At 45.4% G+C, this 21,927-nt stretch overlaps 1 protein-coding gene across 2 annotated transcripts in view; it reads left to right on the top strand.

Annotated features, from left to right (window-relative positions):
• Window positions 1-8,198: 8,198 nt before the first annotated feature.
• KCNG3 (potassium voltage-gated channel modifier subfamily G member 3) overlaps window positions 8,199-21,927 on the top strand; it is a 28,371-nt gene continuing 14,642 nt past the window's right edge. Inside the window, exon 1 of one of the 2 annotated variants that reach the window (XM_014598023.3) lies at window positions 8,199-8,947. In XM_014598023.3, coding sequence (XP_014453509.1) covers window positions 8,301-8,947 — 647 coding nt within the window. In that variant the 5' untranslated portion in view covers window positions 8,199-8,300. The remainder of the gene's footprint in view (window positions 8,948-21,927) is intronic. The other variant, XM_014598024.3, reaches the window with a different exon arrangement.

Genomic DNA, 21,927 nt, shown 5'->3' with positions numbered 1-21,927 from the left:
TCCCATCTGCTTCCTGTTATAGCTTTACAGATATGGGGCAGATATCATTAACATTTTTGCCATGTTTTCCCTTTATTTATTTATTTAATTTTTTAAAAGAAATTTGTGCGTGTCCAGAGTCAAATCAGTTCCAAATCTGTGAGTCATTCAAGAACCATACGTGGCCCTACTACAGGCAAGCATCCTCCACCCCTACCTGGGTTTTCAGATGCTTCCAAATCCTTTGGTGGGCGTCCTACTTGCAGACCTAAGCCCAGAGACTTGGGGTTCATATGCCCCCCAGGTTTCGCTTGTCCTCAACCATATGGCTGCAGGAACAAGTTAGGGAGGAGTCTCCCATTTCTATAAAGTCAGTATGTAGCCAAATTCTTCCCCCTAGAAGCTGGACAGTGGGAAGCTAACTATGAGGCTCCCCTAAAAAGTTCCGTCTGTAAGCACACAAGCATGCAACCATCCACAACACAGTGCCATTTTAATTGTATTATCTTAGGGTAGTTCCCCTGCCACCATCATGGTCATAGTTGTGGTGGGCCAGTAGGGGGTGCTCCCACATTGAGCCACCCTCCTCACTGTACTCGACCACCTTCCAGGCTCCAAGTGCCTCCCTGGGGGTACCTCACATCTGGACAACGCCCTTTCTGGAGCACACCCACAAGCCTGAGGGTAACCCCACCACCACCCAAAGTCTGGACTGATCTTGGACTTATACCCTCTGGGAAAAATATGTCTAGTAGTCCTTGAGGGTACTTGACCCACTGCAAGAACCGAGGGTACTTTCCTCAGTCTGAAGCACAAGTAGTGGTCTCCCTTAGTCGGCCAAACCAAGGGGACCCCAAGGCATAATCTAGGCTCTCTCCCAATAAGTCTTCCACACTAGTTACAAAGGATAACTTTATTGGTTACAAGGAGTAGGTTTGGAATAGGGTACAGAGTAGAGTAATATCAGAGAAATCCCTTAGAGCAAACAGTAGCATGATAGCTTTTGGTTATACATCTGTGTTACTGCAAGCTATATATGCAGTTAGATCCCAAGTAGCTTACTCACAAGTGTCATCCAGAGGCAGGTGGAGATTCCCTTTGGAGGCAGGCAGTTCATTGACCATGAGTTGAGAGAGAGAGAGAGAGAGAGAGAGAGAGAGATATTCAGATGGTTCAGCTTCTCTGTGAGTTCTCATCATGGCTGCTGCGGCTGCTCCTCCTCCTGGGCAGTCCTTCACTTATATAGACCTTATGACCTTATTTACCTGCTGCTAGCCAATCAATCTGAAATGCATCACTGGTTGCCATGTAGACTGGCAGGGTCTCTAGCCCCCACCCATTGCTTAGAACAATAGGGAATTTAAGCCCCAACCCAGGTGTGTGAGGCCAGTCATGTAGGCAGAGGGAGCCGGTTTCCCCCTCCCTCGGGAATGTATTCAGCTCAGGTTACAACTCAGGGTTACCTGAAGCCCATGGGGCCAGGAGTGTCTGCCCTTTGCAGTGACCATGGTAACCAAATTGTCAGATAACAGAGTTTGGGGAGAGACAGAGATGGTATTCTGCCACAACAGTATCTTCCCTTTAATATTGTAAATGATTTCTCCGTTTCCTAAAACCTGGTCCTTAATTTCCTGCCACCATAGTAGCATAATAAAGGGGCAGCAACCAGGGCACCAAACCCAGGCTCCAAGGTGGGGAGGATGGAGGGAGGGTCAGACACAAAACAATAGCAGCTGTTTTGCTGCTACTGCCATCAGTCCAGCAGGCAGCTTCTGCCCCTTGCACTGCTGCCACCCAGGGCACAGAAAGGCTCTGAGCTGCTATGCTGACTTCTTTTCTACATGAGACAGGCCACATCAACCAAATTCTAATACTTTTTTTTTTTTAGATGAACTCCTCATCATCTGGATTATCAGATTTGGGCTACTGTATATCTGAAGATTAAAGCCTATTTCCTGCAAACTGCTGTGTCTGGGCGGACCACAAATCAAGTGAATTCTATGGCTCTGTCAGGGATTCACCTGCACAGGGCACCCTACTGCAATAGGGGTGTTAATGACAAGCAACTGTCTAAGAGGTGCCATCCTTTCCAAGATTCTCAGATGACTACAACTAGGTTGTAAATAAAAGTCCATTAATGACTGGCTAGGGAAGCGGAAGCTCTTGATATGTATAACCAATTCTTTATTTACTGTTTTTAGCATAATTAAAATAGACATAGCCAAGTACTATATGTAATAACCTTAATGTTTGAAAAAAAAGAAACAAAGTAGGTTCTTTTTCGACATCCCTTCTTACTGTCAGATCTCTGGGGCAGGGACTAACTTTTTGTTTTGTGTTTATACAGGTTGAAGACAATTACTTTGGTGAAGTCACCTTGCACTAGGCCAAAGTTGCATCAATTTATTTCAACAGCAATACCTATAAGACTTCCACTCATCATGAATTACATAGGCGTGGGATCCAAACCCAAGTTTTATGTTTTATGTAAGGAGTTTTTTAGTGGCAATAAATGGAAATAAATCTATATGATTACACAAATAAATCAGATCAAAATCCCTTAACTACAGAAACAGAACAGTGCAGTCAACAAATGAAGCATTGGCTGCAGAACAAAGCCACCCAACTTGGAAAACACAGGAAATTTTTCAATATATGAAATACTTTTATTAGTGCAACAACAACTGTGAAAACAGGCTCTGTGTCATAAAGAAAACCATTTTTACCTATTGAAAATGTGACGCTCCTGAAAATGTGATGCTCCTGGACAGTGAATGATACTTTTGTATAACCTCAGGAGATAAGGGTAATGCCATGATTTAATTTCACATGAGGACTTCCAGAGCTAAAACATGATTTGATTAATAAGTCAGAAACTAAGATGTCTAATTGAAAGATGTCTTTATTATATTTTATATTAATAACCTTGCTCAACTGTACTGCAGATTCATTTAAAACCCATACTGCAGCTGAAACATTAAGGATCACTACTATTTACCCATTCCTGTGCCGACCCACTTAGATTGTATTCAGTGACATGATTGTTTACTTGATTTAGTACTATCCTTCGAACTAGCAAGGATGGAAATAAAAATGTACAGTTTGGCTTTGGACTTTTAAAAATCTGCTTCTTTTCTTACATGGCTGAATCTCTGTCTCACAGTTTTCAAACTGACTTTTCTTCAGCTAACAATTTCTTGTATCTTACAGGGTCTGCCCTCCTCCCCTTTTTCGAATCCCCTGAAGTCCTCTCTCATGAAATGAAACTTAAAAGAGACTGCTCTCATTGAAGCCACTGGAAATTGGCCACTAACTTTGTAAAGAATTGAGTGTCAGCTCCTCAGGTTGTAATTTGTTAACAATTCAGCATAACTCCACTGGAGTTATATCAATTACTCTAGATTGATGCTGGCATAAATGAGATCAAAACTTAGTCCCAATTTTTTCAAAACTCAAATAATTTACTGGACAGTTATTCTTTCTAACAGTTTTGCTAAAAGATTTTATGATTGTGTGATCTGCTACTCCTGCTATGACATACGCTTCATTTACAGCTGCATGTTTGTTGATGACAATAACTAGCAGAAGATAAATGTATATTCTGCTGAAAATAACCGATTATTTCAAATTACTGTCTTTTCAAATCCTGAAAGGGGAAAATACATTCTGGTTCTTCCAAACTGTAGAATGAAGAAGTTACATTTTGTAGATTAGTTTGCTTTTGAATATATAATTTTGTTATTAAATATGACATTGTGTCATATTTAAAAATAAATGTATTTTATCACCTCAGCAAGTGAGTCACTGAAAAGACTAAAGTTGGTTCTTAAATTTCGCACACCGCACGCCTGTTACCATAAATTCTGCATGTATGGCATGTTATGAGCACTGTATTTTGCCTGGCATATTCTTTAGAACAGCATTTCCCAACCCATGGGTTGCAACCCAAAAGTGAGTTTAAAGTATATATGAAAGGGCCGGCAACAATCACAGGAAAACACAGAAAATCACAGATTTTCTCTTTTAAAGGAGAAAAACATGGAAAACTGTGGGTTTCCCCTAGCAGGCTAGCAGAGTTCCAATCTGCCAGGGGCTGCTTCGGCCTGGGAGGAAGACGATCAGGCAGGGGGCAGCACATGCATGTGCGCGCGCTGAAGTGGCGGGCAGCGTGGGTGGCCTGAGGGGAGTGGTGGCTGGGTCATGGAAGGGGGGGAGGGAGTGTAAACCATGGTCCAGCATGCGAACAGCTGGTAGTGGGAGGAGGTGAGGGCAGCATGGCTCTCTCCCCATCTGTTACTTCTGCTGGCAGTGAAGCTGGCATGGGGTTCCTAGCAGTGGTGGTGGCAGCAATGAGTCTTGCCACCCTGCGCCACTCTGCCTTCCCACACCAGGTCCTGCCCACTGGGCTACATGTTGATATTGGATACATCCATATCCAATACTGTCTACTTGGGTCCTATATCCATCCTCCTCTACAAATGTTATCAATGAAGTTTGAAAGAGGTTGAAAATACATAGAAGCAGCATGTAAAACTGCTAAGTTTGGAATGCCTGCCTTAGTTTTTATCATCAGGAACATCCTAGCTGCTGCTCTGAAGCTTTTGAAAACATTTTAAAATAAACCTTGTAACAGGTACTCCTGCAAAGGTAAAATGTAGAGGCATGTACCTTGAAAAAAGGTGAACAAAGTACACTGATCATTACTTATCAAATAAACTAGCAGCTAGGAACCTGTGACTTACATCAGCACTTCATAGCAGAAACCTTTCCAACTATATGAAAATGAAGTTTGGGTTTTATCATCCACAGAGGAATCTGAGAAATGAATTTACCATGGGATGATACTTTGGTTTGTAGGCTTTACTACACCTTCTAATCTACTTTTTTCATTTTTATTTGTATTTTGGCTCTGTAGGTTAACAGAAAAATGATTCTAACTACTATGACCTCTAGTGGACATAATGCAATCAAGCATAAAAGTGAATTATGGAATTCTTCCCAGTAATCATGTGGATGGCTGATCTAATATTTTCCCCATCATCTTGTAAAAGGTAATAGAAATTGATTAAAATCAATAGCATTTACTTCTCTTGTCTTTGAAATCTTTTGTTACTATAAAGCTGTAAGGCTATCCACTTTTCCCACATTTATAAGTATGAAAAACATTGGTTGTAAAAGTAAATTGATAGTCACAAAAAAACCCCCATAAAAGCAAACACATGTATCTCAGGTGGTAGATGTAATGAAAAAGCAATCGCTTTATTTTGTGACTGGCTGTTTCTTTTAGAAGCAGAGCACTCTGTATCAGCAAGTTTTCTGCCCAGCTTTGGCATCAGTTTTGAAGATATATACTCACTTGCCTTTTCTCTTGGAGAAAAGGAGCCAAATTCATACCTGGTTTAAACTCAGTGAGATGAACAGAGTTACATCACAGATAAATTTATCCCAGGATGTTAAGGATGGATGTGCAAAATCATGGCACTTGGAAGAAAAAAAGGAGGAAGAAAAAAAAGGACTCCCCCCTGTTAAATTCCAAATAAAAAAAATACTAAGAGAAAATGTTAAGGAGGACAAAATCGGGAAACAAGGCAGTTGAGGTATGGCTGAATACAAACAGAAATTTCTGTACAGAAAAGATAAAAACAAGAATGGATAAAGGAATTAAGATAACTAAAACCAGTGCATAAACGGTGGGTGCTGACTTGGCTGCAAATAAAACTACAACGAAGAATTAATAGATCCTTTTGCACTGTTTTCTGAAAGGGTATGTGTGTGTCTATAAAATGTGTGTGTATGTTTATAAAAAGTGTGTGTGTCTATAAGAGGTGTGTTGGTATGTGTATGTTTGTCTAGAAAAGGGTGTGTGTGTCTAGAAAATGAGTATGTTTGTCTAGAAAAGGGGGGGTTCTAGAAGAGGTATGTAAAGGTTTATACTAGTTGTGTGCATAAAAGTTGTGTATGTCCCAAAAATGTGGGTGCATTTGTCTATAAAAAGGGTGTGTATGTGCATCTATACAACGTTTGTGTGTGTTTAGAAAAGGGGTGTGTATATATCTAGCAAAAGGATGTTTATGTCTATAGAAGGTGCATTTGTGTAGAAGGGGGGTGTATCTAGAAAAGGTACGTGTGTGTTTATAAAAGAAGTGCACATCTAGAAAAGGTGTGTGTGTCTAGAAAAGGGGTGGATGTGTGTCAAGAAAAGGTCTATGTTTATCTTGAAAAGGGTGTGTGTGTGTGTGTGTGTCTAGAAAAGGGGTGCAGATGCATATTTGTAAAAGAGGTGTATGTAAGTCTAGAAAAGGTGAGTGCATTTGTCTAGAAAAGGGGTGTGTATGTACATCTATACAATGGGTGTGTGCGCCTAGAAAAGAGGTGTGTGTATATCTAAAAAAGGGGTGTCCATGTGCGTATGTCTATAAAAGGTGTGTTTGTCTAGAAAAGGGTTGTATGTCTATAAAGGGGGGGCTGTTTCAAGAAAAGGTGGGTGTATTTGTCTATAAAAGGTATGCGTGTGTGTCTATATGTATATCTAGACTTTTCTAGGTGTATGTGCATGTGTAAAAGGTGTGCGTGTGTGTAAAAGGGGTGTGTGTGTGTGCACTGCACCTGTAGACAAGGAGGTGGAGACCCAGAGGAAAAGGAGTGGGAGAGAAGTCACCTAAGCCAGGCTCCAGGGGCTCTCTCATGAGAGATATGCCCACCCCAGCAGCGCCACACCCTCACCCCAGCATGCCGTTTTCTCCCCACTTCTCCACTGCCCACCCCATGGCCTGGTGGCAGAGCCAGCTCGACCTTTCCTGCCCCACCGCAGCTGCAGCTTCCCCGCACTGGGACCTAGGCAGGCTAAGCCAGGGTGGGCAGGGCAGTGCCAGAGCCTTTGGGCTGCAGCTTCTTGGCCTCGCAGCTTCTCATGGGCACGGCACAAGCCAGATGCAGTGAATGGACACCCCACTCCCAAGCCGCCACCACCGCCCTTCAGTGCCCAGCTCACCCTCACCCCCTGCTCTTGGCTGGGGACAAGGGCATGGAGCCTCCCTGGGTAGGCTCCTTTGGGCTGCCCCAGGAGTGGGGCTACCCCCTTTGCCACCCACCACTACAGTGTGTGTGTGCATGTCTATACAAGGGCTGTGTGGGGCTATACAAGGTGGGGGTGTCTAGAAGAGGGGGGGTATCTATAGAGGGGGTGTGGGTATATGTATGTGTATCCCTACAAGGGGGTTGCGTGTGTGTGTCTATAAAAGATGTGTGCAAGTGTGTGTCAATACAAGGTGTATGTGTCTATGAACGCAGGGATGTATATAAGGTGTGTGGGTGTATGTATATGTGTGTCTACACAAGGGGTTTGTGTATGTGTGTCTATCAAAGGGTGTGTGTGTCTATTCAAGATGCGAGTGTCTAGAAAAGGGGGTGTAGGTGTATACAAAGTGTGGGTGTATGTGTGTGTCTACACAAGGGGTTTGCGTGTCTGTACAAGGTGTGTGCATACGTGTGCCTACAAAAGGGGGGTGTGCGTGTCTATACAAGGCGTGTGTGCGTGCCTATGAAAGGTATGTGTGCATGTCTCAGTGTTGCCAACCCCACCATGTCAAAAATCATGAGACAAACTCTTAAAAATCAAGAGATTTGGACTGTAAATCATGAGAAGCTGTTTTTGAATTGTGTGTGTGCGTGCATGTGTGTGTAGGGGTTATTTGTGGAGGTGTTGGGGACAGGGGGCAGGGTGGTTGGAGCCCGGGGAAGGAGGGTTGATGTGGGTCAGGAGTACGGGGCAGCAGCAGGGCCGGGGGGGCTGTGGCTTGGGAGTGAGGGGCAGACACACAGACTCACACGCACAGATACACAGACAGACACAAACACACACACACGCAGACACACACACAGCTACATCCGCAGACACACACAGACACGCAGACACACAAATACATAGATACACTTGCACACACAGACAGAGAAATACACAGACACACACAGATGTATACACGCACACTCGCAGACGCACACCCGGTTACAGCCAGCCACACGCAGACACACAGAGGCGGCGGGGCCCCGGGCGGGCCGGGGGAGGCAGCGCACGTGGCGGCGGGGTGCGCGCGGGGCCGGGCTGTGCTGCCGGCGCTCTGCCCCGGGGCGGCCCCCGACGTGTGGTGCCCAGGCGGGCGGGAGGGCAGAGGCGCCCCGAGGGCGGGCCGAGGCAGGAGGCGGAGGCGGTCCGCCCGCCCCCGCCTCGCTGCGCCCGCCTCCCGCACCCTGCGGCGGCCGCGGCGCGGCGCGGAGCGGAGCCGGCATGGGCGGGCAGCGCTGAGCGCGCGGGCAGCGGAGCCATGAGCCGAGGGCGGGCGGGCGGCGTGGCCGTGGCCGTGCCCGTGGTGCTGAACGTGGGCGGCACGCGGTACTCGCTGTCCCGCGAGGTGCTGAAGGACCTGCCGCTGCGGCGCCTGAGCCGCCTGCACGCCTGCCGCTCGGCGCGGGACGCGCTGGAGCTGTGCGACGACTACGACGGCGAGCGCAACGAGTACTTCTTCGACCGGCACGCCGAGGCCTTCGGCTTCCTGCTGCTCTACGTGCGCCACGGCCACCTGCGCTTCGCGCCGCACATGTGCGAGCTCTCCTTCTACAACGAGATGCTGTACTGGGGGCTGGACGGCTCGCACCTCGACTACTGCTGCCAGCGCCGCCTGGACGACCGCATGTCCGACACCTACACCTTCTGCTCGGCCGAGGAGCAGCCCCCCGCCGGCCCGGCCCCGGCCCCGGCCCCCGACGGCTGGCTGGACAGGATGCGCCGCACCTTCGAGGAGCCCGCGTCCTCGCTGGCGGCGCAGATCCTGGCCACTGTCTCCATCCTCTTCGTCATCGTGTCCATGGTGGTGCTGTGCGCCAGCACGCTGCCCGACTGGCGGGCGGCCGAGAACCGCAGCGTGGAGGAGCACAGCAGGTACACAGCAGAGTCAGTGAGGGAGCCCTCCGGGTAGGAGTCACTTCTTTTCCCCCCTGCCGTCCCGTGCCGTCCCGTGCCGTCCCGTCTGTAACGTGCCGTGCCGTGCCGTGCAGTGCCGTCCCGTCGCTCGTCCCCGTGCCCCCGGGCAGGTCCAGGAGCTGCCTGCCCGCCTTCTCCTTCTTTACCCTGGGCACTAGGGCTGTGTTGCAGGCACACGGGGGTCTTTGGGCATCTGGGTGCTAGGGCTGTGTGGGCAAATGAGATTGTTTCCATAAATGTATCTTTGGGCACTGCCTGGATGCCCTGGTTCCTCTTTTTTAACCCCGGGGGCTAGAGTGGTGTCTTGGGCAGACAAGTTTCTTTGGGTAAATGGATCTCTGGGCGCTGCCTTGCTTCCCCTGTTTTAACTCTGGGCGCTAGGTCTGCGGTGTGGGCAGAAAAGGTACTTTTGGTAAATGTGTCTCTGGGTGCTGCCTCGCTTCCCCTGTTTTAACCCTGGGTGCTGGGGCTCTGTTGTGGGCAGAAAAGGTACTTCGGGTAAATCCATCTCTGGGTGCCACCTGGCTGCCCTGGTCTCCCTGCTTTAACCCAGGGTGCTAGGTCTGTGTTGTGGGCAGACAAGGGGCTTTGGGTAAATGTAGTATCTCTGGGCGCTGGCTGGCTATCCTGGTTCTCCTGCTTTAACCCTGGGTGCTAGGGCAGTGTTATCATCAGACATGGTTTGCTGGGTAAATGTGGTATCTTTTAGACCAGCTGAATAGTTGGAAAAAATTAAAAAAAAATCATTCTTTGCAAGCTTTTGGGCATAAATGCCCATCTTTGGGCATAGGGTGTTTTTGTGCTTTCCTGGGTGGCAGAGAAGCCAGTATGAGGTGTGTGCGGTGGCAGGGGTGAGGGCAGCCCTACGTGAAGTTTAGATGGTGGATGTATGGGGTGGTTAGGATGGGGATGGTCCTGCCTCAGGCAGGGGTTTAGGCTAGAGCAGTGGTTTTTGAACTGTTTTCATTTGTGGACCCCTAAATTTTGAATGGAGCTGCAGACTGCTTTGAATTGTGTGTGGCTGTTCGCATACTTTTGATTCATCATAGTCATTTTTCGCAGACCCCTTCAACATCATCTGCGGACCACAGGTTGAAAACCACTGGACTAGATCAGTGGTTCTCAACCTTTTTTGTACCAGGACCAGTTTGTAAATATGGATGGCCAGTCCTGACCCAGTGCCCCTCACTCCTGACCCCCTTCAGACCCCAGTGTGTGAGGCAGAGTGTGTGTGTGTGGGGCATGGGGTGTGTGTGTGGGGCCCCCAAGCAGCCCCTCACAGACTGGAAGTCTGCCAGCCTGCAAGGGAAAAGACACTATTTCCCATGTTTTTCTCCTTTAAAGGAAAATCCATTTTTAAAGTTTGTTCGTGGTCCTTTCATATATTTTGCAACCCACTTTTGGGTCATGACCCACAGATTGAGAAATACTGGACTAGATGACTTCCGGCCTCTCTGATTTTCTGTGGCTGTGAGTCAGCACCCCTGCCCTGAGTCCTCCTGCCCAGCATCTGCTTTGTCCTGTGTTTAGGGCAGTATAAGCTTTCAGGAGGTGCCTGCTTCCCTACCAGGAAGGCAGGGGAGTTTAGCAGCCGCCCTTGAGCCTAGAGCAGCTTTCTCAGTCATAAAGTCCTCCCAAGGGTGATACACCGTGTTGGCATCCTTAGGCGGGCAGCCACAACTCACAGGGACAACCGGGTGCTCTCCAGTAGGAACCCCCATTCTGCCTTGTCTGTTCTGGGCTTTCTGAGCTCTTTGCTCCAGAAGAATTACACTAGTGTTTAGCTCTAGTCAGAAAAAGGAGTAAAACAAAGAGCCGCTTGTCAGAGGGCAGCCTGGCTCTCAGGAGGGTGCCTCCAGGCTAGAAAAGTTTGAGGTGCAGGCAGAATTTCAGGGAGCAACTGATTGCAGTGGCATTTGCAGCAGTGTTGGTGAGGTCAGACTATGACTGCTTTTTATTATCGCTGTGCAAGTTCTGGATGGTGCTTCAAGCCCAGGACTAAACTGAACTCCCACCAGTAACGCTTCTGAAGTCCAGTCAGACTCATAGGAGGAAGGATTACTCAAGTGATGAAGGGTGGTAAAATTCAGGCCCTAAAAGTGGGGCAGACAAGCAAACTAGAGCCTTAAACTGAAAGAAATAGATGTAATCCTCATTTTTGATTTTATGTTTGAAAAGGTGGAATGCCACCTGTATTCCCTCACTGTATGTACAGGTCCCAGTTCTGAAATATATACTGTACACAGTAACGTTTTGATCCTGCAAAAATCTTGAGAGCATGAGTAACTTTTCTCCTACGCATCTTTGCAGGATCAGATTTTATCTATAGAAATCTGGATGAAAGAGAGCAGGCAGATCTAATAGAGAAGTGGGTCCATTCCCATTCATGTACATTGCATAAGGCCCACATACCAGATGTGACAGATATGTAATCTGGGGTCACACACTGCCTTTGATGGTAGCCAAAGCATGTTTAAAAGCATTTACGTGGTGAAACAAACTTTCAAAACAAATGCAAAGTTTACACTTGAGGACAGAGCCCTAAAACTACTAGCCTTATTGATGAGGACAGTCCTTGTTCTGCTGGTTTATGGTTTCATGCCAACATTAAACTGATGTAACAATAATGACTTCAGTAGAGTTAACTCTGATTATAACAGCCAAAGACTAGAATCAAGCTTACTGACTTCTTGTTGGGACTTTTCTCATAAGTAAAGAGTACTCATTTGAGCCAGGCTGACATATCCATAAAGAGAAATATATATTGTCAATATTCCCCTGTTCCTCCTGTAGTGACTGAAGATGTTTCTGATCCAACAAAAGTTTTCATCTTCCACTATTCCACCTATTTTTCTTATCCCTAAAATTAAATTCTAATCTTATCACAATGAAGTCATAATCTCGTCATCATCTGCTGCAATAGAATTAATAGGAATATGATGTATTCTACATTACTGGCCAAATACACGTCTAGGATGTATGTTAATGGTTTTCATAACTTCACTGGGAGTTGCATCTGTGTTTCCGACTGCAGCTGGACTAAAGATTTCACTACAAGGTTGTTTAGGAGGTGGAGACAGATTTGGAAGTAACCGATTCGTGTTTCGATACAAAAATTGTGGCAGGGAAAGAAGAGATTCAGGTTAAAGTTCAGTATATTTAAGTGTTCCTTCCAGGCTTTTAAAAGCTCATTTTCAAATGACCCTGTAATGCCCATAATTATTTTAGGGATCCCCTTCAAAGCAGGGATGCCTTGAGTGACTTTATTATAAAGAGGTAATTAGCTGCGTTAGTCTGGTGTTACGCAGAAGGGCAGGGTAGATTTGCAACTTTATAGAATGACTAAAGGACAACATCTGATGAAGTAAGCCCTTTGCTTACACAAGCTTATGCTATACCTCTCTGATTTAATTAGTCTATAATTTGCAGATCTACCCTGCCTTCTGGCTTCCTCTTATAGAACATAAAAAGTTGCTTAGATACCCAATGCAAAAATACGTGCTGTGAGACCTGTGCACTACTGACTTAAGTCATGGTGGTTCTGTCTTGTGGGTGGTGATTTGAAGTTGTTTCACTTACCTGAGTGCTTATTTACAGCTAAGTATTGCATGTTTGCTACTTCAAAGTAAAATTCACTTATGGCCTATACATGCAAAAACATATGCTTGTGACTTTATTTACCTGAATAACCCCATCAGGCATGTGGACAGTAAGGGAAAAATAAATAACGGGTTGGTGTATAAATAACATGAAAAGCCCAGTACTAATAGATTGAGCTTCTGTAGGACTGTTTGCAAATGCATATGCCTGGAAACTGCAAAGAACTGGCCTGGGGGAAAGGGATTAGAGTCATGGTTTACCAGTCCCTGCTGTCTGTTCCACATTGATCTCTAACATGCAGCCAGTGGTGCTGCTTGGTTCATAATAGTTCATAATGGTGAAGATACCACAAACAGATACAACACATTCTTCTTTTCTGCCCTCAGGTTGTCCCATTGTGGCGCAGTTCTTACACATAACAGTAATTACATTCCCTTTGCCTGCTGCCAGTACAAAGAACCTAAACACCCTGGAACCTAAACACACTCATTTTCCCTGGAAGAAAATAAATCTAAGGCTAGGGACAGAAATCATATATAAATCAGTTTAAGTGATCAGAAACCAGTTTAAACCTGTAACAAAACAAAAGTTCAGTGCACATAAACCACTTTCAAAATAGCTGAAACTGGTCTGAGATAAACATGGTTGTCTGTAGTATCAGACTTAACTGATTTAGGTCAAACCAGTTTATGGAACTTCTGTCCTAGACCCCTTCTTGATTCAAGTTAAATCAGAGCCCCCCAGCATCCTAGGATGCTTTGCAGCCCTGGGCTGGGCTGGGCTGGGCTGTGCTGTCTGCTCCAGCAGAGCAAGGTTGGCCCCATCCCTCTGCTCCCTAGCTGGAGCGCTACTTCTGCTCTGGCTGGCTGAGAAGGGGGTGGGAGTGGGAAACCTGGCCCTGGACCACAGCTTGGCAGTCCGTTTGGTGGGGGCAAAGCTGCCCCAGCCTGGCTTTTCCCTGCTTGATGCTTCAGCGGAGGGGGCCTTGGCCAGACCACAGTCTTGGCTCCGAACCACAGCTGGAGTTTGCCAGTGGCGAGCTGTCCCTGCCAGGCTTTTGCTCCCACTGCCTCACTCAAGCAGGTGGGTGGGTGGGCAGGCAGGGGGTGCATGGCCACAGCCAAGCCCCGACAGCCTGAGGCAGGGGGGCAGGGGTGTTTAAGCCCCCCCTGTGGCCACAAGGGAGCCCAGCTGGAGTCTGCATGGGAGGGGCTGCCACACTTCTGCCCCCATCTCGAGTGAGAGGAGAGGTCAGCCTCTGCCAGGGTTTCCTTTGTCTCTCCTTGCTGAAGCAGAGAGTGGGGGGGGGGGGGGAGGGGGGGGCATGGCCACGCCGCCTGGGGCTCAAATACCGAGGCAGGGAGAGAAAGGGTTTAAACCCCTTCCCTGGCCCACATGGGACCCCAGCCAGGGTCTGCCTGGATGGGGGAGAGGGGACAGCCCCTGCCAGGCTTCTGCCCTTGTGCTCTCCGCTCGAGGGGGCGGTGCCTGCCAGGGTTTTGCCCCCCCCCCCACCCAGGCAGATTTGGCTGGGGTCCCATGTGGGTATGGTAGGGGATTTAAACCCCCTTCCCCCACTCCCCCAACTTGTTGACCTGGGGCCGGGGTCAGGGCATGGCCACACCCCCACTCTCTGCTCAAGTGGGGAAGGGGCAAAAGCCTAACAGGGGCTGCCCCCGCTCTCCAGTCCCCTCCCTGCCTGGGGGGGTGGGGTGGGGCAGCTGCTGCTAGGGGTTTGTTTCCCACACTATATGAGTGAGGTCTGTGGCTACACCCCACTCCAGGCTGGCAGGTTTAAGGGGGAAGGGGGTTTTAAAGACTGTAAAGTCTTTATGGGGCTTTACAGCTGCCCCATAAAGTCCAATCCTAGGAACATTCACGAGTGTGTCAATTATTTATGTGCACACGTGTTTCCAGGATTGGGCTTAGTATGCTTATTTCCCAGCTGGGTTTACTGCCTTCTCAATTTAACATTACTTATTTCTGAAGTCAGATTTCCAGAAGTGCACAGCATCTATTGAGACATTGTGGCAGGTTTCTCAAAATAACTCAATATATATAATGGATGTGTTCAAGTCTTTTGACCTTAACTTAAGAAGTGAAAGGATACTGTGAACTTTTTATTTTGTTTGGGTGTTGAGGTAGAAGAACTTTTTAACATTTAGCACTCAGTTTTTGGGGTGTTAATTCCTTGGGCCATATTATTACATTTGTTTCTAACTAGAATTAATGAACATTTTCATTAAAAATGGCAATACTATACTGTCCATATACTTAAATATTTTAAAGATGAATGAGAAGAAATTAAAATCTTACCTTTTCATAAGCTTCTGTAATTTCCCCAGATCAGGCAAAACTTTGAGAGGACCGGCCTGAAGTTCTTTTTTAGTCAAATTTCCCATTCCATGTTAACCTGAGTAAGCACTGTAGGACTATACTGTTTTGTTAAATATATCACCTCATGTAGCTTTCCTAAGGTCTGATCCAAAACCGAACTGAAGTCATTGGAAGGACTCCTACAAGCTTCAGTGTTTGGATCACACTTCTTAATTGTCTGGATGTCCTGATTAGCAGAGGATGTATGTGCTTTTGTGTGTCTAGATGCTCTCTCCTTCATAAAACACAAACAAAATAATTGAGACTGCTTTCTCTGGTATCGATTTTTTTGCATAAATATTCACATACCAGTACTAGAATTGACTTGAATACCCATTTTTTTATGATATTGGTGCAAGGATCTTGTGTATATTCCTGTTAGTTACTGATCTATATACTCATCTTTTTTTTATATATTTGGATGTTTTTATTTTCTAAAAGCACAACCAGTTTAGAATCACTATTGCAAAAAATACCACCAGTGCCACGTTAATAGAATAAGCTATGAAGATTATATCTGGCTTGTGTAAAATAATTCTAGGGTATAACATATATAAAGATAAGCACTATGTTGCATGAGTTGTCATTGGAAACTAACAATCTTTATGATTTGCAATTAGGCTATTTTTAATTTAAAATACTAGCTAGAGTGCGAGTTAGTGCCAGTTAACTCCCAAGTGTGTTTATTTGGATGTGAGCACCTGCCAGTTAGAAAATGGACTTGAGACCTTAACATCTTTCACATGGTTCTCTGAAATTCCAAAGTATAATCATAGAACAAGTAACCTATAAGTCAAAGTTTCCATATTTTACCAATTGCCCTGAACCACTGATGTATCCTGTCAGGATATCCTATTTCACAGCAGGTTAGTTTAAGTTGCGTAGATTGACACTCGCTTCTGATTCTGGAAATGCAGCCACATGCCTGCAGTGGCCCAGGCCACATCCCCTCAATGACCTGGGCTAGAAGTGTTAGAGCACACTCCCTCTTTGGCTAGGGCAGACAGCTTGGGCCAAGGCTAGCCTACCCACCTACCAGGGGTGGGGAGGGTTTGCCAGGGAGGTGCAAAGCATCTTGAGAAGCTGGGGGACTGTGAGTTGACTTGACTCTGGAGGGGATCTGGGACAAAAGTTCAACAAACCAATTTAACATAAACCAGTCAAGTCTGATACTACATCCATCTAGATTTATCTGAAGCCGGTTTTGGCCAGTTGTGCACTGAACTTCTGTTGTGTTATGATTTGAATTGGTTTCTGATCACCAGGGATCCTGGTTTCCTCTGTTTAAAAATTGCAAATTCTCTGATTAAAAAACCCCAAATCCACAATTAAAACGAAACACCATTTTATATATATATATATATATATATATATATATATATATATATAGGTATCTGTTGAACACAAAGTTTTGTTGATATATTTACAATTTTAAAGCAATTTGGAAGCCTACCAGTACCTCAATCACTATAATAAAATAAATTCTAAATACCTATAAGTTCTGGTGTTTGATTTTGGATTTTTTATCATGGAAAATCAGAGCTCTCCCTGTGCCCTTCACTCACCAGGATACGGATTCAGTTGCTACAGCTGTCTTCTGCCACTGCTTTGTGGTGCTGAGCAGCCCTGATATGCTGGTGCCCTGCCTATGCCGTTGCCCCTCACTCCTGACCCACAGCCCCCTGGGCCCTGCTGGTGACTTTCACTCCCCACCTACAACCCCCCCACCCTGTCCAGCCCTGCCGGAGGGGGGGGGGGGGGCCACAGCTGCCAGGGCTATGGGGCCATGGACCCGCATCTGCAGCCCCCTGTCCCCCGCAGCAGCTCCCAAACCCCTGATGCCACCTGTGGGAGGTGGCTACTGTGGTGGAGTAGAGTGCCGAGCCTGGCTCCCCCTTCCCAATGGGCGGCACAGCTAGAGCAGAGCCCATCAGGCTGGCGGCAGGTGCATGCTGCCTGCTGTGGGCTCACGGCTCCCCGTCCTGCTGCCCTATCCCCAGGGCCTCCACAGCTGCTGCCATGGCAAGGTGCCCCCTCCCTGTATGGCAGTAGCGAGGGGCACACTTCTGTGTCGCCACTCCTGCAGCTGCTGGGCAGGCATGGGGCACTATGCCATGGCAGCGTGGAGCTCCTAGTGGCAGCAACAAGCTTCCCCACCCCACTGTGCCCTGCCCTGGATCTCACCCACTGGGCTTCAGAGTTCCAGGGGGGAGGGCAGCAGGGCGGGAAGCCTGAGCCTTCAGAGGGCAGCCTGCACCCTCCCCGTGCACAAATCTGAAGGAGTATGTGCAGTGGTGGGGAGCCCGCTCCATGGATGAGCCGCCTGCAGCTCTGTCCTGCTCCCTGCCCAGGCCCTGCAGCTGTGCATTCTGGGCCTGGGCCCCAAGCCACACACCCTGCACCAGCTGGGCAGCAGCCCCATCCCAACTCTCTCCCTCACTACGGGGGCTTCAATTCCCCTCTCCCCCCAACTTACCTCCAGGAAGCTGCAGGAGCTGCTCTCCAGGCTGCCAGGGAGCCATGTGCATGTGTACGTGCGCATATGCACATGGCACCGCCTGCTGATCATCCTCCTCCTGCTTCTCTCAGCCCCTTGCAGGTTGAAACTCTGCCAGCCTGCAAGGGGAAACCCATTGTTTCCCGTGTTTTTCTTTTAAAGGAGAAAAATCCACGGGTTTTCCTGTAAAATGAGAAAATCTGGGGTATTCTCCTTAAAATGAGAAAATCCACATTTTACCGTGTTTTTCCATGGTGAATGGAATCTCGGCTGATACTGATCTATGTGTAATTTCTGACCCTAGCCCTGGCGATGTCATGCTTCCATCTTCGGGAGTGGGATGGGGAAATAAGACTTCCAAACTCTGCTGATTCGAGATTGCAGAAAATGGGCTCCTGGTTTGTAGAGGGGCTGTCCTGCATAGTGCTGTTTCTAGATGTGCGGGGGTAGAAATTTAGAACTGATGTTTTCGGTAACAACATCATTTTGCACAGAAATATTTTTGAATCTTTGCTGTCTTGATGTCCTGGCATGTCCCTGTCCTCAGAGCTGTAAAACTGCATTAAGATTTCTCTCAGCTGTTGGAGGATAACAGCAGGGATGCTACTTTCCCCTTATGTTGCTTTTTTTGGCAGTTCAGAGACTTCTTTGCTCCCTTCTGAGTCACACAACAGATGGATATGTAGACACCAGCAAGTTTCCGATTGGTTGACCCAACTATAAACTGATCTTGTACATGATCTTTCTACGTGCATTCTTAAGTCTTACCATAAGGTCATTAGAAGTCATTTGATGCAATGGAGACACAACAACAGTTGTGTGAATGTGGGTGTTGTGCATACCCAGTGTTGCTAATAAATAACTCATTAATATCAGGAAAAACACTGTTCCCCCTTTTCCACATGCAGAAATCATGATTAAATCTGTGTTGAATGAAACCTTCAGCTACCAAGCATGTATAATTGCTATTTTGCCTAAGCAAAGTAAAATAAAAGTAGCTGCTTTCTAAACAACATTTATCATCAATTACCAGAGGGCCTTTGTTCATATTATAGATTTCTGCCAAGCCTCTATTTAAAAATTTAAGCTGTATGTGAATCTTAAAAAGTACAGTAAATACATCTGAACCCACTAGTGTTTATTTGCCTAACTTCACAGAATGTGAGAATGTGAAACCACCCAAAACATTTGTTTCCAACATTTAGTTAAAAACAAAGGAAAAATAATACTCTTCCTCTTCAGGCTAAGAGCCAATTGGCAGGTTGTGGTCCCAAACATCATTTTCTGATTAAATTTTACACTTAAAAACAAGGATTGCAGATTGGTAATTGAACTACAGATATAATTTGAAATTAGGGGTGTAAACGCCTCTGGTAATCCTGTCTTATGCCATAACATTTTCTCATAAGGACAGAGAGACATATACCCAGACCCATGCGTGGGTGGAAAAAGAGGAAAAGGTTGCAAGGACGTGCAAGGAGGTCACGTCTCCTCTTACTCATGCAGATGCTGGACTGAAGGGAATCTGGAAGACAAGGCTCTCAGGTCTGGGTGCTAGGTGCAAAATCAATAGAGAAGGATGAAGAAGAGACAGGACTAGAGTTTTCTTCTTGCCAGTTGCAATGACTAATAGAAGGCAGCTACTTAGCCATATTTGGGCACAGTAGCTGCACTGCACAGCAAGTCCAAAAGGTTTTTTTTACCTTAACTTGGGGTAGTGCATTTCACTATTGATGCTGTGGTTATATACCAGAGCATAGTCCAGCCAGGCACACTATCACTGGCAAAAATTAAAGAAGAATACTTGGATTCCACTTAGAAGTTTTGAGAAAATAATGCATCGAAAACTCCCAACCCTTTTTATGTTTCTTATTCTATAGTACTTACCCAGGCAAAACTCCCGTTTACCTCAAAAATAAGTTATCATGTCTTCACGTCACTGGGAATTGCTAGAGAAAGGACTCAAGCACTGGGACCAAGAGTTGAACATTTTTTTTTCTAGTTCAATGCTGCTTTTATGTGAAAATAGGCATTAGCAACAACTGGCACAAATTGATGTTGACAGCCTTTAATCACATACTGTCTTGTCATCTGTTTTCTTCATGTATCCTGTTGCCTATGTATGTTTTATTCATGGCAAAAAGCCACACCGCTGATTTCTTTTCTTTTTTTGCCCTCAAGATTTCAACTAATTTGTTGGTGAATACTAATAAGAAAGTAAATTGTTACTCTGGAAAAAATTAATAATTCACAGTTGAAAGATGTTTTGTGACAACTGAGAATGATTGCATTACAAACTAGTCTTGTTGGGTCACTGACAGACATGGTGGGGAAAAAAAGGGCACTTTGCTTTCAGTGTAGTGTGCTCCAATGATAGCACATGCCCAGAAGAGGAGCCGCATTAGTTTGACCCAGCTTGCCCAGCATCTGTATAGATCAGGCACTTCCATGGGGCTTTTTGGCACTTTTATCTAATAGCTGATTCAGTTATCTAATGGCTGATTTGCTGGGTCAGACTAACACAGTAGTTGATTCAATCAGCTATTAGATAAAAGTGCTAAAAAGCACCATGGAAGTGCCTGATCTATACAGATGTTGGGTGAACTGGGGCAAACTAACGCAGTTCCTCTTCCAATAAAGCTCCATTTTTGTTTGTTTTTTTCCATGTCTGTCAGCAGCCTTAGTGATTTAAAAAAGATTCTGACAGCAGTTGAACCAGTATATATGTAAAATTGGTTATTCTGCTGGGGTATCATCAGACAGAACAGAAAATGAAAGAAAATGATTGGTTTAGAGTAGAAACAAGGCAATAGAGAACTTAGATTCTCAGTTTATTGACAAAAAACTACATGGATGAAATGCCAAGAGTCTATTTTTAAAACTTATGGGTATCCAGAGATTTCGAGTTTTAGATGAGAAATAAACTCTCATTGTGTACAGATTAATGAAGGGAACATTAACACTATAGGAAACATACCATGTCATATGTGCTGGAATAGCTAGCCACTGAATAAAAAGAAAAGGATTCAGCATTTTTTTTAAATGTCTCAATTTCTGTGAATTTTACAGGGAGCATTATTAGCTGCTTATATTTTTTCCTTAAATCTGTTTTTAATGTGTTTTTAATATTAAGCTGGTTTAAAACTGAAATGAAGGACAAAACCATGATCAAATCATATGGCAGTAGATACACTTTATGGTATTGGGTAAAATATAGTATCTTGTAAACATATATTTAAACTTTTTAAATTACATATTAGTTGGCAGATGGACAACAGCAAAACAGTCAGTCTGTCATCTAGCACAATAAGCACTAAGCAGTTTTAAATTGTATGTGTATCATTTATCCTTTTCCGCCTTACATGCCTGCCGTTTAAAAAGAAATGATGTTTTGCATAAGTAAATATTTTGAGAAATTTATGAATCATGATTATAGAACATGTCCTGACACCTGTCTTCCAAATAAATGAATGTTAGATGGCTTCAGTTTCATATTAAATATGAAAGATAAGTAGACTGCATTAATGGCTTTGCTAAATTTCATTTTTAATAGATGCAATTTATCCATTAATGAGCCTACAAGTAACAACAAATTACTTAAGGTGGAGATACTCAACCTGAAGATGCAAAACTAACCTGTATCTCCACAGACTTCTCATGTAGGTTAGAAGTCTGATCATCACGTTCTTCTAGCTGTTCCTGATCACAGGAGCACTAGCCATCTCATCAGCAACACATATGGACCAGAGCTGCTGGAATCTAATCTCAGAAGGGAAAAGAAACTGGCCAGAGAGAAGTACCCCTTTCTTCCTGACAGTAGAAAATGGGTATGGAAGGAAGAATAGGAAGAGAAACTGCTTTTCTTGTTCTTCTTCTCAATAGCCAGGAGGTACATGGATTAAGAGGGGAGAAAGACAGGTCAGAGAGAGTGATCACAGTTATAGCATTGAAGAGTCTCAAAGCTACAAGGCAATTATATTATTATATCCCAAATTTGCTTTGTTTGATGATCTAATCTCACTGCTCCAAACACTTCAATCAAGGCAGCAATTATTTTGTAACTTTCATTGGTTCTAGTCTATGATAAAGTGGCTTTCCAGTTCTTTGAAGTACACTATCAATTTAAGTTTACTGTCCAGCTGAAAAGCTGTTGCAGCTGCTTGTGGTCCAAGTGAGGTCTCTAGGTCTTCTAGCTTTCATGGTCTTGGAGGGTCTCCTTGTCTTTAGCTATTGGGTATATAGCATCTCTCTCACCCTTTCTTGGCCATGAAACTAACTACAAACTAGGTGTTCCTTTGCCTGTCTCACTTGTAGGACTCAATTGAGTAGACATTCTTAGAGCACACATAACAGAGTGGGCCCTGAAGAAAACATGCCCAGAGCTAGCAGATTCCTTTAATCTGATACTTGAGTGATCAATAGGATCCATCTAAGATGTGGGAGATCTGCCTTAAATTCCCTTTACTGCCTAAGAGTATTTGAATCCACCTTTTTGGAG

Source organism: Alligator mississippiensis, chromosome 1 (genome assembly GCF_030867095.1).
Source record: "Alligator mississippiensis isolate rAllMis1 chromosome 1, rAllMis1, whole genome shotgun sequence".
Lineage (NCBI taxonomy): Eukaryota > Metazoa > Chordata > Crocodylia > Alligatoridae > Alligator > Alligator mississippiensis.
The sequence above is the reverse complement of the archived record's forward strand: the minus strand, read 5'-3'. Positions and strand labels throughout refer to the sequence as shown.